Genomic DNA, 16,163 nt, shown 5'->3' with positions numbered 1-16,163 from the left:
CCTGGAGAGCGACACTCCTGTAGGTTTTCACTCCAACCCTGTTCCTGGAGAGCGACACTCCTGTAGGTTTTCACTCCAACCCCGTTCCCGGAGAACTACCCTCCTGTAGGTTCTCACTCCAACCCCGTTCCCGGAGAACTACCCTCCTGTAGGTTCTCACTCCAACCCCGTTCCCGGAGAACTACCCTCCTGTAGGTTCTCACTCCAACCCCGTTCCCGGAGAACTACCCTCCTGTAGGTTCTCACTCCAACCACAGTTGTAGATAACCAGATTCGTCTCATCAACCAGAAAATGATTAACATGAAGTGTGTGGTCCTTCCGAATGGTGCAGAGGTCTAAGCCACTGCATTGCTTGAGGTGTCACTAGAGACCCGGGTTTGATTCCAGGCTGTGCCACAACCGGCTGTGAACGGGAGTCCCATAGGGTGGCGCACAATTGGCCCAGTGTCATCCGGGTTTGGGGGGGGGGGGGTTACTTGACTCACCGAGCTCTAGCGACTCCTTGTGGCAGTCTAGGCACCTGCAGGCTGATTTCTGTCATCAGTTAAACAGTGTTTCCTCCTACACATTGGTGTAGCTGGCTTCAGGGTTAAGCGAGCAGATTTGGCGCGTCATGTTTCGGAGGAGGCACTACTCAACCGTCGCCTCTCCCGAGTCCGTTGGGGAGTTGCAGCGATGAAACAAGATCGTACTTGAAAATGGGAGGGGAAAAAGGCGTACATTTGTTTATAATAACTTTTAAAAATCAAGTGCGCTCGATTAAGGTTGTAGTGTAAACCTATAGGATGGTAGCAGGGTTGGAGAGCCCTAGTGTAAACCTATAGGACGGTAGCTCTCCGGGAACAGGGTTAGAGAGCCCTAGTGTAAACCTATAGGATGGTAGCAGGGTTGGAGAGCCCTAGTGTAAACCTATAGGATGGTAGCAGGGTTGGAGAGCCCTAGTGTAAACCTATAGGACGGTAGCTCTCTGGGAACAGGGTTAGAGAGCCCTAGTGTAAACCTATAGGATGGTAGCAGGGTTGGAGAGCCCTAGTGTAAACCTGTAGGACGGTAGCTCTCTGGGAACAGGGTTAGAGAGCCCTAGTGTAAACCTATAGGATGGTAGCAGGGTTGGAGAGCCCTAGTGTAAACCTGTAGGACGGTAGCTCTCTGGGAACAGGGTTAGAGAGCCCTAGTGTAAACCTATAGGATGGTAGCAGGGTTGGAGAGCCCTAGTGTAAACCTATAGGACGGTAGCTCTCTGGGAACAGGGTTGTAGAGCCCTAGTGTAAACCTATAGGACGGTAGCAGGGTTGGAGAGCCCTAGTGTAACCCTGTAGGACGGTAGCTCTCTGGGAACAGGGTTGTAGAGCCCTAGTGTAAACCTATAGGACAGTAGCTCTCTGGGAACAGCACAGATGGATGCTAAGTATGAATACAAAGAAGGCCAATACCTGGAGGTGGTGTGTCCTCTCTGTGCTCCTCTGTAGCAGTCACATCCTCCTCAGTCTTGCACTCCTCCGGTTGGCCATTGATGGTATTAAGGTCCAGTGTGCTGGCTGCAGGAAAAGGGGTCCCGTTGAGGTCTGGGGTGGAGTCTGACCGGGGGGAACCACCAGACATCTGCCCAGGGGAAGGGGAAGGGTTCTGCTTGGGCAGACATAGTCTATCCTTCTCCTGAGCCTCTATAGCCTGTATAGATGCAGGGAAATGAACAGACCAGCCATGATCAACACAACTAGTCAGACCACCAAACTAACTGCAGGTCAATACCAGCCAATGAACCAGTCAACTAATAGGACTAGGAGACACGGGCCGTTCCACCCCGACTCGAGAAGGAGACACGGGCCGTTCCACCCCGACTCGGGAAGGAGACACGGGCCGTTCCACCCCGACTCGGGAAGGAGACGCGGGCCGTTCCACCCCGACTCGGGAAGGAGACGCGGGCCGTTCCACCCCGACTCGGGAAGGAGACGCGGGCCGTTCCACCCCGACTCGGGAAGGAGACGCGGGCCGTTCCACCCCGACTCGGGAAGGAGACGCGGGCCGTTCCACCCCGACTCGGGAAGGAGACGCGGGCCGTTCCACCCCGACTCGGGAAGGAGACGCGGGCCGTTCCACCCCGACTCGGGAAGGAGACGCGGGCCGTTCCACCCCGACTCGGGAAGGAGACGCGGGCCGTTCCACCCCGACTCGGGAAGGAGACGCGGGCCGTTCCACCCCGACTCGGGAAGGAGACACAAATACACTTATGGAGAAATTATTGAGATACGAGGAGTGTATCCATTTCTCGTCTAGTTCCAGAGTCTAGTTTCAATCCGGATATTTACATTCCCATTAGTCCATCAGCTCGCTCTAAGATGATACACACCAGCATCTATGATTGAGTCAAAGTGCATGTTATAGATGACTATGTACATATGAGAGTGATATGGACTGGTCTGGACAGGGGACAGTAGTGCACTGACCGCCTGAGTCTCCATGTGGGTGAAGATGACATTGACCATCTGTGTGAGCGTAGCCTTGGCGGTGGTCTGGTTGATGAGGTTACGGCTGGCCAGGTAGATGTTGTAACAGGTACGCACTGTCAGCAGAACCGTTCCCTCGTGGATCTCAATGTGAGGGGAGGTGACTGCCGTCAGCAGAGCCTACAGGAGAACAGAGAGGGGTCAGAACTAGGAATGCACAATTCCGGGAACTCCCCCCCCCCAAAAAAATCCCTGATTTTCCTGAAATCCTAGTTGGAAGTTTCGCAGAATCAGAAGGGAATAAGAAGGTTAATCTGTAATCCTCCAACCAGAATTTCTGGAAAACCAGGGATTTTATTAAAAAGTTCCCTGAATTTTGGCATCCCTAGTCCATACAGACACAGAACAGAGAATACATAGTGTCTTTAACTACCTTTGTGAATTATAGAAGAACTATCTTATATACAGCATCTTTATATGTCGTAGGAATGTTTGTCAGTCCAATAAAACCTGTACACAACCGTGATAATAGTGGCGGGCAGCTTGTTTGAACACGACAGACTTTTGGACCCTCAACTCTGGAGCTCCACTATGGGAAGCTGAAATGAGCTCTGGTTATGTATCACGTCTCCTGTACAGCCAGCCGTAAGAGACAGATGTGGCTCCGGATACCTGTAGTATCACTACTATACCTGTAGCATCACTACTATACCTGTAGCATCACTACTATACCTGTAGCATCACTACTATACCTGTAGCATCACTACTATACCTGTAGCATCACTACTATATCTGTAGCATCACTACTATATCTGTAGCATCACTACTATATCTGTAGCATCACTACTATATCTGTAGCATCACTACTATATCTGTAGCATCACTACTATATCTGTAGCATCACTACTATATCTGTAGCATCACTACTATACCTGTAGCATCACTACTATACCTGTAGCATCACTACTATACCTGTAGCATCACTACTATACCTGTAGCATCACTACTATATCTGTAGTATCACTACTATATCTGTAGCATCACTACTATACCTGTAGCATCACTACTATACCTGTAGCATCACTACTATACCTGTAGCATCACTACTATACCTGTAGCATCACTACTATACCTGTAGCATCACTACTATACCTGTAGCATCACTACTATACCTGTAGCATCACTACTATACCTGTAGCATCACTACTATACCTGTAGCTTCACTACTATACCTGTAGCTTCACTACTATACCTGTAGCATCACTACTATACCTGTAGCATCACTACTATACCTGTAGCATCACTACTATACCTGTAGCATCACTACTATACCTGTAGCATCACTACTATACCTGTAGCATCACTACTATACCTGTAGCATCACTACTATACCTGTAGCATCACTACTATACCTGTAGCATCACTACTATACCTGTAGCATCACTACTATACCTGTAGCTTCACTACTATATCTGTAGCATCACTACTATATCTGTAGCATCACTACTATATCTGTAGCATCACTACTATATCTGTAGCATCACTACTATATCTGTAGCATCACTACTATATCTGTAGCATCACTACTATATCTGTAGCATCACTACTATATCTGTAGCATCACTACTATACCTGTAGCATCACTACTATACCTGTAGCATCACTACTATACCTGTAGCATCACTACTATACCTGTAGCATCACTACTATACCTGTAGCATCACTACTATACCTGTAGCATCACTACTATACCTGTAGCATCACTACTATACCTGTAGCATCACTACTATACCTGTAGCATCACTACTATACCTGTAGCATCACTACTATACCTGTAGCATCACTACTATACCTGTAGCATCACTACTATACCTGTAGCATCACTACTATACCTGTAGCATCACTACTATACCTGTAGCATCACTACTATACCTGTAGCATCACTACTATATCTGTAGCATCACACTGGGATGTGGAAAATAATGGGCAGAAATTTGTCCTGAGAGGCAACTAGGACCAGTCAAAAGTTTGGACACAGCTACTCATTACAGGTCCTCTTTATTTAAACTAGGTTCTACATTGTAGCATAACAGTGAAGACATCTAAACTATGACATAACACACATGGAATCATGTAATAACTAAAAAGTGATAAACAAATCAAAATATACTTTATATTTGAAATTCTTCAAAGTAGCCACCCTTTGCCTTGATGACAGCTTTGCACACTCTTTCTTGGCAATGTAGAAAACAGTAAAAATAAAGAAAAACCCTTGAATGAGTAGGTGTGTCCAAACGTTTGATTGGTTCTGCATATGTTCTGTATAAATAAGTAGCAATTCATTAAAGGAGAGGTTTAAGATGGATGGGGTCCCTGCCAGACCTTAACGATCTGCAGTTGCACCCCCTCGTCTGTCTGTGGGCCCTGGAAACAGTTACAAATGGTCTCCAGTAACCGGTCGATGAGCCTCTTCCCTGGAGCACTACTGTCAGAGGCATTGCCCGTGATGTGGCCATACGCAATGAGCTTCTGCCATGGGGAGAGGGGAGAGATTGTGGAGAGAGTGAGCATCTGTGGCATTTAGAAGGAGTCGGACATCCACAAGTCAGACATTTCTGAGGAGACACAACAGGTGTAAGATCATATTAAGTCCATGTGGCATTTACTAGAAAATAATCTGACACGTACACAGTTTACCTAGTTTACAAACGCTTGCATGCCAGTTCCCTAAACATTGCAGTACAATCAACAATAAATCAAAAAGCCAGATAAAAAAATATAAATTATATAATATATATTTATATTAAATATGACTGATATGTACACACAATCGGATATACAGTATAGAACTAGATCACAATAAATAATGATCTGACAGATGCTTATATTCCTCCTATTTCACACATGCATAGAAGCGTGTATTAAGCATGTGTGAACTGGAAGTATGTTTGTTGCAACTCCCCTTGGAAAGCGGGGTCAGGGACAGACATGATCAACGGCGACCCTGGAGCAATTAGGCTTAAGTGTGTTGCTCAAGGGTACGTCAACAGATTTTTCCCCTTGTCGGCTTGGGGATTTGAACTAGCGACCTTGCGGTTACTGGCCCAACGCTCTAACCACTAGGCTACCTGCTGCTATGTCAAGTAAGACAATAGGACAGTAAGACAATAGGACAGTAAGACAAAAGGACAGTGAGACAGTGACAATAGGACAGTGAGATAGTGACAATGGGACAGTGAGATAGTGACAATAGGACAGTGAGACAGTAGGACAGTGGGACAGTGAGACAAAAGGACAGTGAGACAGTGACAATAGGACAGTGAGATAGTGACAATAGGACAGTGAGACAGTAGGACAGTGGGACAGTGACAATAGGACAGTGACAATAGGACAGTGAGACAGTGAGACAGTAGGACAGTGAGACAGTGAGACAGTGAGACAGTAGGACAGTGAGACAGTAGGACAGTGAGACAGTAGGACAGTGAGACAGTAGGACAGTGAGACAGTGACAATAGGACAGTGAGACAGTAGGACAGTGAGACAGTAGGACAGTGAGACAGTGAGACAGTAGGACAGAGACAGTGAGACAGTGCGACAGTAGGACAGTGACAGTAGGACAGTAGGACAGTGTGACAGTAGGACAGTGAGACTAGGACAGTGAGACAGTAGGACAGTAGGACAGTGAGACAGTGATAGTAAGATAGTGACAAAAGGACAGTGAGACAGTAGGACAGTGAGACAGTAGGACAGTGACAATAGGACAGTGAGACAGTAGGACAGTGATAGTAAGATAGTGACAAAAGGGACAGTGAGACAGTAGGACAGAGACAGTAGGACAGAGACAGTAGGACAGTGAGACAGTAGGAGAGTTGAATAAACAAATAAACAATAGGACAGTGAGACAGTAGGACAGTGAGACAGTGAGACAGTAGGACAGTGAGACAGTGAGACAGTGGGACAGTGGGACAGTGAGACAGTGAGACAGTGAGACAGTGAGACAGTGGGACAGTAGGACAGTAGGACAGTGAGACAGTGAGACAGTGAGACAGTGAGACAGTAGGACAGTAGGACAGTAGGACAGTAGGACAGTGAGACAGTGACAATAGGACAGTGACAATAGGACAGTGACAATAGGACAGTGACAATAGGACAGTGACAATAGGACAGTGACAATAGGACAGTGAGACAGTGAGACAGTAGGACAGTGAGACAGTAGGACAGTGAGACAGTAGGACAGTGAGACAGTAGGACAGTGAGACAGTAGGACAGTGAGACAGTAGGACAGTAGGACAGTGAGACAGTAGGACAGTAGGACAGTGACAATAGGACAGTGAGACAGTAGGACAGTAGGACAGTGAGACAGTAGGACAGTGAGACAGTAGGACAGAGACAGTGAGACAGTGAGACAGTAGGACAGTGAGACAGTAGGACAGTGAGACAGTAGGACAGTGAGACAGTAGGACAGTGACAATAGGACAGTGAGACAGTAGGACAGTGAGACAGTAGGACAGTGAGACAGTAGGACAGAGACAGTGAGACAGTGAGACAGTAGGACAGTGAGACAGTAGGACAGTAGGACAGTGTGACAGTGAGACTAGGACAGTAGGACAGTGAGACAGTGATAGTAAGATAGTGACAAAAGGACAGTGAGACAGTAGGACAGAGACAGTATGACAGTGAGACAGTAGGACAGTGAGACAGTGATAAAAGGGACAGTGAGACAGTAGGACAGAGACAGTAGGACAGTGAGACAGTAGGACAGTGAGACAGTAGGACAGTGACAATAGGACAGTGAGACAGTAGGACAGTGAGACAGTAGGACAGTGAGACAGTAGGACAGAGACAGTGAGACAGTGAGACAGTAGGACAGTGAGACAGTAGGACAGTAGGACAGTGTGACAGTGAGACTAGGACAGTAGGACAGTGAGACAGTGATAGTAAGATAGTGACAAAAGGACAGTGAGACAGTAGGACAGAGACAGTAGGACAGTGAGACAGTAGGACAGTGAGACAGTGATAGTAAGATAGTGACAAAAGGGACAGTGAGACAGTAGGACAGTTGAATAAACTAATATATATATATATATAAATAATACAACAGGTATTACAACTGTAACACAACAGTGAAACGCTTACTTACGGTCCACACCCGTTGTATTCGGCACATGTAACAAATTGAAATGTAATACGTATGAGTGTTGGTGTGTTTAAGTCCTTTGATGTGTAAACCTGCGTACCTGTAAGCAGTCCAACGAGGTGCTGACAACGCGTGGGGACTTTGATTGACAGGCGAGCTCAAAAGGCAGCACGTATTGGTCAGCTTCAATGTAGTTTGCTCGGGGCGGGACCACTGAGCCATCTCTGGAGAAAGGAGCCACAGCACGAGGTTATGATGACATGCAGGCCTCAGGACATCCCAAGTTTAATAACCACTAATGACAGCGGTGACTGCTTAAAAGGGAGAGCATGACAGCTGTTTCCTGTAGCCTTCTAGTCGTTGTGCTAACGCTAGATAGCAAAGGCTCCAGAAACTCACTTAAACTTCCTGCTAACCGCACGCAGAGAGAAAAAAAACTGCTAAAAAATATATTGCAGTATCCCTTTAATAAGTGCATCAAACCAAACACCTGTCCATGAGCTGCAGATACTTCCGGAGAGAAAGGGGTTTGAACTTACTTTTGCTTCTCAAGCTCGATTTTGATTTCATCTGTGAAGTGAAAAAAAAAAAGAAAAAAAAGGAACAAGATTAGTGAGGTCTGAACTTTGACCTTTAGACCTGATGAACGTGTTTCTGTGTTTTAGGCATAACTGATCATTAATTTCACTAGCATAAAAATACCAGTATCAACATACCATGAATACAGTTAGCATTAGCAAATTAAAATGTGCAAATTTCACAACCTCAAAACCCATAAACCTCTTGCTAATGACCAGAGACAATCTTATCGCCTTAACATTGGTGACAGCTTTGGGCAGAGCAAAGATCCTGTGTTCGAAGCAGATCTGTCAGAACAGGCCGAAATGCACCACTGTAAGTCACCATTTTCCTTATCTAGCCTAGTAGGTCTGAGCATTAGCAATAGTGCATACATACAAGGCCAGACCTTGATGTGACCAAATTGGGCTGCTGTATCCCAGAACTTCACATGCTGAGATGCTTGGCAACTGCTGACACACAAGACCCAAAGTTGTTCTCAAGGCAGGCACACGAGGTAGAACAGAGTACACTCTGTGGAAATAGCCTACAGCCGTTGTCGACTCAACTGCAGCTTGGCCCTGTGCTCCTCTCAACTGTGTGTGACTGTCTGTGTGATATCAGGGGGGGAAATGAAGAGCACAGAAGACAGAATTCCCATTGTCCGCTGCAACAATGAACATTAAAGTTGTGTTGTATAGTAAATATGAAAGAAAAAAAACTGCAGACTCTCCCAAGGCTCACCTGGGATCCATAAATAAGCCATCAGCTGTAGAAGCAGCATTATAGCCTAATTACTGCACCACTGTACATCTCCAGTTGCTCATCTCATCTCCCCTTAACAACAACAACAAATAGAACTTGTGCTATAGTCTACATTTCATAATCTAGGACTGGGGTTCACAAACTTTTCCCCCACTCGGGGGCCCTCCCTTCCAGCATTGGGGGAACATCCTGGGGAACATCCTGCCCCCCTCTCTCCAGTGCATTCTACTATTACAACTTTCAGGAGAATGTTTAAATCCGAACTGAGTTCCTGTTTTGGGGTGGGAACCACTGATCTAGGAAACAGCACAGTAAAAAAAATAATAACTATGGTGCCAGTGTCTAGGACATGTCATTTCTCAATGGCATGCGTGTGGGTACACTCAAACTAGGTGGAACCACAGTCAATTGGCCACTCACAGTTTGTGAAAAAGACTGGCTAATTTTAGTCAGAGGACGAGGATCCATTGAGGCATGCTCATTAAGTGATTCCATATGAAACCATGACAACAACAAAAAAACATTATTTGGGGGGTTTTGTATGGAATCACACCATTATAAACATGTTATCAGATTAAAGAAACCCAAATCAAATCAAACTTTATTTGCCAAATGCGCCGAAAACAACAAGTGTAGACCTTACCGTGAAATGCTGACTGACAAGCCCTTAACCAACAGTGTAGACTTTACCGTGAAATGCTTTCTTACAGGCCATTAACCAACAGTGTAGACTTTACTGTGAAATGCTGACTTACAAGCCCCTAACCAACAGTGTAGACCTTACCGTGAAATGCTGACTTACAAGCCCCTAACCAACAGTGTAGACTTTACCGTGAAATGCTTTCTTACAGGCCATTAACCAACAGTGTAGACCTTACCGTGAAATGCTGACTTACAAGCCCCTAACCAACAGTGTAGACTTTACCGTGAAATGCTTTCTTACAAGCCCTCAACCAACAGTGTAGACTTTACCATGAAATGCTGACTTACAAGCCCCTAACCAACAGTGTAGACTTTACCGTGAAATGCTGACTTACAAGCCCTTAACCAACAGTGTAGACTTTACCGTGAAATGCTGACTTACAAGCCCTCAACCAACAGTGTAGACCTTACTGTGAAATGCTGACTTACAAGCCATTAACCAACAGTGTAGACCTTACTGTGAAATGCTGACTTACAAGCCATTAACCAACAGTGTAGACTTTACTGTGAAATGCTTTCTTACAAGCCCTTAACCAACAGTGTAGACTTTACTGTGAAATGCTTTCTTACAAGCCCTTAACCAACAGTGTAGACTTTACTGTGAAATGCTTTCTTACCAGCCCTTAACCAACAGTGTAGACTTTACTGTGAAATGCTTTCTTACAAGCCCTTAACCAACAGTGTAGACTTTACTGTGAAATGCTTTCTTACCAGCCCTTAACCAACAGTGCAGTTCAAGAAGAAGAAAATAGTTACCAAGGAGACTAAAATAAAAAGTAACACAATAAGAATAATGAGGCACCGGTACTGAGTCAATGTGGAGGTTATATACAGGGGGTACCGGTACAGAGTATATGTGGAGGTTATATACAGGGGGTACCGGTACAGAGTATATGTGGAGGTTATATACAGGGGGTACCGGTACAGAGTCAGTGTGGAGGCTATATACAGGGGGCACCGGTACAGAGTCAGTGTGGAGGCTATATACAGGGGGCACCGGTACAGAGTCAGTGTGGAGGCTATATACAGGGGGTACCGGTACAGAGTCAGTGTGGAGGCTATATACAGGGGGCACCGGTACTGAGTCAATGTGGAGGTTATATACAGGGGGCTCCGGTACAGAGTCAGTGTGGAGGTTATATACAGGGGGCTCCGGTACAGAGTCAGTGTGGAGGCTATATACAGGGGGTACCGGTACAGAGTCAATGTGGAGACTATATACAGGGTGTTACGGTACAGAGTCAATGTGGAGGCTATATACAGGGGGCACCGGTACTGAGTCAATGTGGAGGTTATATACAGGGGGCTCCGGTACAGAGTCAGTGTGGAGGCTATATACAGGGGGCACCGGTACCGAGTCAGTGTGGAAGTTATATACAGGGGGCACCGGTGCCGAGTCAGTGTGGAGGCTATATACAGGGGGGTACTTGTACTGAGTCAATGTGGAGGCTATATACAGGGGGCACCGGTACAGAGTCAATGTGGAGGCTATATACAGGGGGTACCTGTACAGAGTCAATGTGGAGGCTATATACAGGGGGCACCGGTACAGAGTCAATGTGGAGGCTATATACAGGGGGTACCGGTACAGAGTCAATGTGGAGGCTATATACAGGGGGCACCGGTACAGAGTCAATGTGGAGGCTATATACAGGGGCACCGGTACAGAGTCAATGTGGAGGCTATATACAGGGAGCACCGGTACAGAGTCAATGTGGAGGCTATATACAGGGGGCACCGGTACAGAGTCCATGTGGAGGCTATATACAGGGGCACCGGTACAGAGTCAATGTGGAGGCTATATACAGGGAGCACCGGTACAGAGTCAATGTGGAGGCTATATACAGGGGGCACCGGTACAGAGTCAATGTGGAGGCTATATACAGGGGGCACCGGTACAGAGTCAATTTGGAGGCTATATACAGGGGGTACCTGTACAGAGTCAATGTGGAGGCTATATACAGGGGGCACCGGTACAGAGTCAATGTGGAGGCTATATACAGGGGGTACCTGTACAGAGTCAATGTGGAGGCTATATACAGGGGCACCGGTACAGAGTCAATGTGGAGGCTATATACAGGGGGCACCGGTACAGAGTCAATGTGGAGGCTATATACAGGGGGCACCGGTACAGAGTCAGGGTGCAGGGGAATAGGCTAGTTGAGGTAATGTCCTGTACCCACTCATCATCATAAAGAATTTGGGCTATAACCAGGCAAGTAGGTTCTCCCCCCATAAACCAAACCACAACGGACACAACATCCGTGCCAATGAGAAAAGTATGCAATGAACAGAGCCTAAGTAAACTGTTTAGTGTACGGTGTGCTGAATATGAGCGTCTATGAGTGGGCTGGGCAATGTCAATACGGAGAGATTCATTTATTTGAAGGGAGCAGGGTCAACATTAACCCACCAGATGAATATGGTACTACTTCAGTACAGGGTTACCTGGCAGTGACTATGACTCGACTGGAATCTATCTATACTTAACATTATCCATTTTGACCTTCTCAAATAGTAATTGATTGCTGCTGATCTAGCTAGAAGTTCCCGCCATAAAAGACGTAGGGTCTCAAGACATTTTTTGGAAGATGGGCAGGGACTCCGCTACATCTCATACTAAACTGGCAGTAATAATGCCCATTAATTTACAGTAAAATGTCACGGACACATTATCCTTAAATTGACAGTAAAAGGTATACAGCTGGAACGTATCCTGTTCAGATGATCAAAGACAAGGTTACAGGATGTATCTCTCAACAAACACAAGAATGGGTGGTGTGTAAAACTAACGTCATCCCTCCACTGCTCAATGGAAAAGAACAGACGTCCCGAGTATCCTGGAGTTAATGTTGCGTTCACGTGCAATTCGGAACTAGGAATTTCGGGAAAAGTCCCACTTGCTAACTTGTTCTATTTAGGTAAAGGGGATACCTAGTCAGTTGTACAACACAGCATTCAACTGAAATGTGACTTCTGAATTTAACCCAACCCCTCTGAATCAGAGAGGTGCGCTGGTCTGCCATAATCGATATCCACCTCTTCGGCGCCCGGGGAAAAGTGGGTTAACTGCCTTGCTCAGGGGCAGAACGACAGATTATTACCTTGTCCGTTCGGGGTTTCGATCCGGCAACCTTTTGGTTACTAGTCCAACACTCTAACCACTAGGCTACTTAGCCACACGTGCCGCGTTCAACAAATCCACAAGTCGGACATTTCCGAGTTTACTAGTTCCGATTAGTATCTGAATGCGGCAGAAGTTGCCAGTTGATTTAACACAGGTGCCGTTCCGGTTAGGTGACAATGCTACGTGTTGTACAATGACTGGTCCAATGGCTAGGTATCACGTTAACTAGCTAGCCAGCCAGCTGTTAAAGTTGACAGTGGTGAAAACATAGGACAGATCCAAGTGTTCACATGCAGTCAGATCTATGACAAGGCCCCACTATAAATCAGCCAGCGTTCAAAGACTGACGCGTTGAACATTATGCGGCGTTACAGCATGTTACACCAAACTGTCTAGGAAACTATAGTAGCTAGCTTGACAGTAATTAGTTAGCACGTAAGGGTTACCTAAAACATTACATTGAAGAAACAAAACATGCCTATGGGTGCAATGTCCTGGAATAAAAATACAACTCACGTACCAAGTGCTACTTGACAAGCTTTACGCAGCTGGCTGTGCTGGCTCCGCTTCACCTCCTTATCCGACAGGATTTTTTCCAGCGCCCTAGACAGAAACATGCTCTTGGTTTTTGTGCTTTCTGCCTGCTTCTGGTGGTGTTGTTGTTGTTGAGCAAGACGTTGCTGTTGCATCTCTTGATATAACTTCTGCTATCTCAGGCCGTCATCTTCGACCTGGTGCATGCGAGAGAAAAAGACTAACGAAACCGGGCTATCGGTGTCTTGTCGATTCACCGAGTTTGTTGATGATGCTAACGCAGCACTGAGTCGCCATGTTGGTTACACGTCACGTGACTTTCAGCTGATTTTATTTGGCCGTTTTGTCCCCTCTACTGGATGAACGAATCTTTGGTTTTCCCACTAAAACCTTTACTATTTAACTTGGCAAGTCAGTTACGAACACATTCTTATTTACAATGACGGCCAACCCCGGGCCAATTGTGCGCTGCCCTATGGGACTCACAATCACGGCCGAATGGGGATTCAGCCTGGATTCGAACCAGGTGACGCCTCTTGTACTGAGATGCAGTGCCTCAGACCGCTGCGCCACACATGCTGATAATCAACGTTTCATCATAAACATTTCTTTCAGACAGTATTTACCCAAGACGTAACGTAACTTTTTAAAATGTATTTCGATTCTTCTGAAGGCAGCAGATGGCTAAGAGATCTCTCGGGTGGGGGAGAAACATCATCATGCATACCATTTTAAGAATTGTATTTAAATTGTAATTTTGAAGTCAAGTTCGGACGGAACTGAATGATGATCTCTGGTCCAATATGTTGAACAAATCGAACGCTCGCACTGAAATAAAAACACGATTTATCCACCAGGTGGAGACAATAGACACAACCAGACACATACTAGCTATTATGTCCCCAACCCTGTTTAGTGTATTCTCTAACACATCCAGGTTCTCTACCATCCTGTTTACTGTATTCTCTAACACATCTAGGTTCTCTACCATCCTGTTTACTGTATTCTCTAAAACATCTAGGTTCTCTACCATCCTGTTTACTGTATTCTCTAACACATGCAGGTTCTCTCCCAGGAATAGAATAATTCACAATATTGAAAGAAACAGTATGTCACACTGTATTTTATATCACCTATTCCATCTTGCCTATGCCGCTCTGTCATTGCTCATCCATATATTTATATGGATATATTCGTATGCCATTCATTTACTTAGATTTGTGTGTATTAGGTAGTTGTTGTGGAATTGTTAGATATTGCTGCACTGTAGGAACTAGAAGCACAAGCATTTCGCTACACTCGCAATAACATCTGCTAACCATGTGTATGTGACCAATAACATTTGATTTGATTGGATGGTGAGTCACAATCTACACCCCTAGAAGCTGCTTGTACAGAAAACTTGTTATTTTTATCAAATCACCTTTAAAGGTGAAGAAGATGCAGCTACCAGGACTAGATGACTTAATGAACTTCAACCATGAATCATCACCACAGTGGATCAGTTATAACTCATTAAAATGTTTACTGACTTAGCAATAAAAAATAATATACTGAAACATGATTTAAAAAAAAAAAATAGTTGTTACATGTCCTGTGTAGTTAAAACAATGCATTTACAGATTTCAAAAAAATCTTCCAATTCAAAACATCAGTCATCATGCCTTGAATGTTTCACAACTGTTTGGAATGAGAGGGAGAGGGAGAAAGCAATCCCAACTCTTCTACACCCTGTACCATAACAGAGAATAGAGTAGTACTGTACCTCACAGTATGAAAAGGAGGGGGAGTTGAGTTCACGTGATACCCTGCTCTGGGTAGATGGCATATCTGATAGGGAGGGCTAGTGGAGTTCACATGATACCCTACTCTGGGTAGATGGCATGTCTGATTACAGTGATCCAGTGTTTATAATTCTCATCAGGTATTTCTGCAGGTAAGACCCATTGCAGTCAGACTGAGGAGGAGAGAGGGGGTGAGGGAGGCAACTGTTCCCAGTACATTTTGTTTCCCCATCAGAGAGGATGGTAAAAAGCAATAGGAGAAATGGACATCGATACACCATCTGCTCTCAGTGGAGTCTGTTAGCGTCATTTAATGTTTACATGTTGAGTACAGCCTTAGTCTAAATTCTCATTATACTTCACAACAAGCTCACTGGCAACTAAACACACAGAATAAAACTACAATCTATTGGAATGAGGATGTTCTGCAGTGCTATCCTGTCTTGTGTCTACACTAATGACATTCTAAATCCCCTTGCTGGTGTTGACCCTCCTGAACTACAACAGTGTAGTAATCAGGGGTCAGTACATGTGGCCCTTTGTAGCTCAGTTGGTAAAGCATGGTACTTGTAGCACCAAGGTACTGGGTTTGATTCCTGGGATTGCTTTGAATGAAAGCGTCTGCAAAATACATATTCTGTGACCAGGAACAAGTGGGAATAGACCTGTATTCACCTGATCCAAGTCATAATGCATAGCGCTAGACAAACTCCACCTTACTCAAACACAGAGGCTGAGTCAGATGTGTGAGAGCGTGGGCAAGACAAAAGACCACTCAATCATGGTTGGACCTCTCCATCACGGTTGACAACTCCATAGTGTCCTCCTCCCAGAGTGCAAAGACCCTTGGTGTGACCCTGGACAACACCCTGTAGTTCTCTGCAAACATCAAAGCAGTGATTCGGTCCTGCAGGTTGATGCTCTACAACATCCGTAGAGTATGACCCTACCTCACACAGGAAGAGGTGCAGGTCCTAATCCAGGCACTTGTCCTCTCCAGTCTGGACTACTGTAACTCACTGGTTGTCTGGGCTCCCTACAACCGACTACTCCGTTCTGCCACCTCTGGTCTCTTGGCCCGCCGACCCCTGCGGGAGGGCAGCTCCGC

General features: G+C 45.6%; 1 protein-coding gene across 4 annotated transcripts in view; it reads right to left on the bottom strand.

Annotated features, from left to right (window-relative positions):
- The window catches only part of LOC110491169 (brefeldin A-inhibited guanine nucleotide-exchange protein 2), a 47,106-nt gene extending 33,255 nt beyond the window's left edge, over positions 1 to 13,851 (bottom strand). The window contains exons 1-6 of one of the 4 annotated variants that reach the window (XM_036947653.2): positions 13,258 to 13,851; positions 8,125 to 8,155; positions 7,686 to 7,809; positions 4,831 to 4,977; positions 2,449 to 2,628; positions 1,435 to 1,672 (exon numbers count right to left, since the gene is read on the bottom strand). In XM_036947653.2, the coding sequence (XP_036803548.2) occupies positions 1,435 to 1,672; positions 2,449 to 2,628; positions 4,831 to 4,977; positions 7,686 to 7,809; positions 8,125 to 8,155; positions 13,258 to 13,426 (889 nt within the window). In that variant the 5' untranslated portion in view covers positions 13,427 to 13,851. The remainder of the gene's footprint in view (positions 1 to 1,434; positions 1,673 to 2,448; positions 2,629 to 4,830; positions 4,978 to 7,685; positions 7,810 to 8,124; positions 8,156 to 13,257) is intronic. The other 3 variants (XM_036947655.2, XM_090203884.1, XM_036947654.2) reach the window with 3 other exon arrangements.
- Positions 13,852 to 16,163: the final 2,312 nt, after the last annotated feature.

This window comes from Oncorhynchus mykiss, chromosome 16 (assembly GCF_057628025.1).
Source record: "Oncorhynchus mykiss isolate SJ-2025 chromosome 16, ASM5762802v1, whole genome shotgun sequence".
Classification (NCBI taxonomy): domain Eukaryota; kingdom Metazoa; phylum Chordata; class Actinopteri; order Salmoniformes; family Salmonidae; genus Oncorhynchus; species Oncorhynchus mykiss.
Note: the sequence above shows the minus strand (reverse complement) of the source record. Positions and strands in the feature narration are given on the sequence as shown.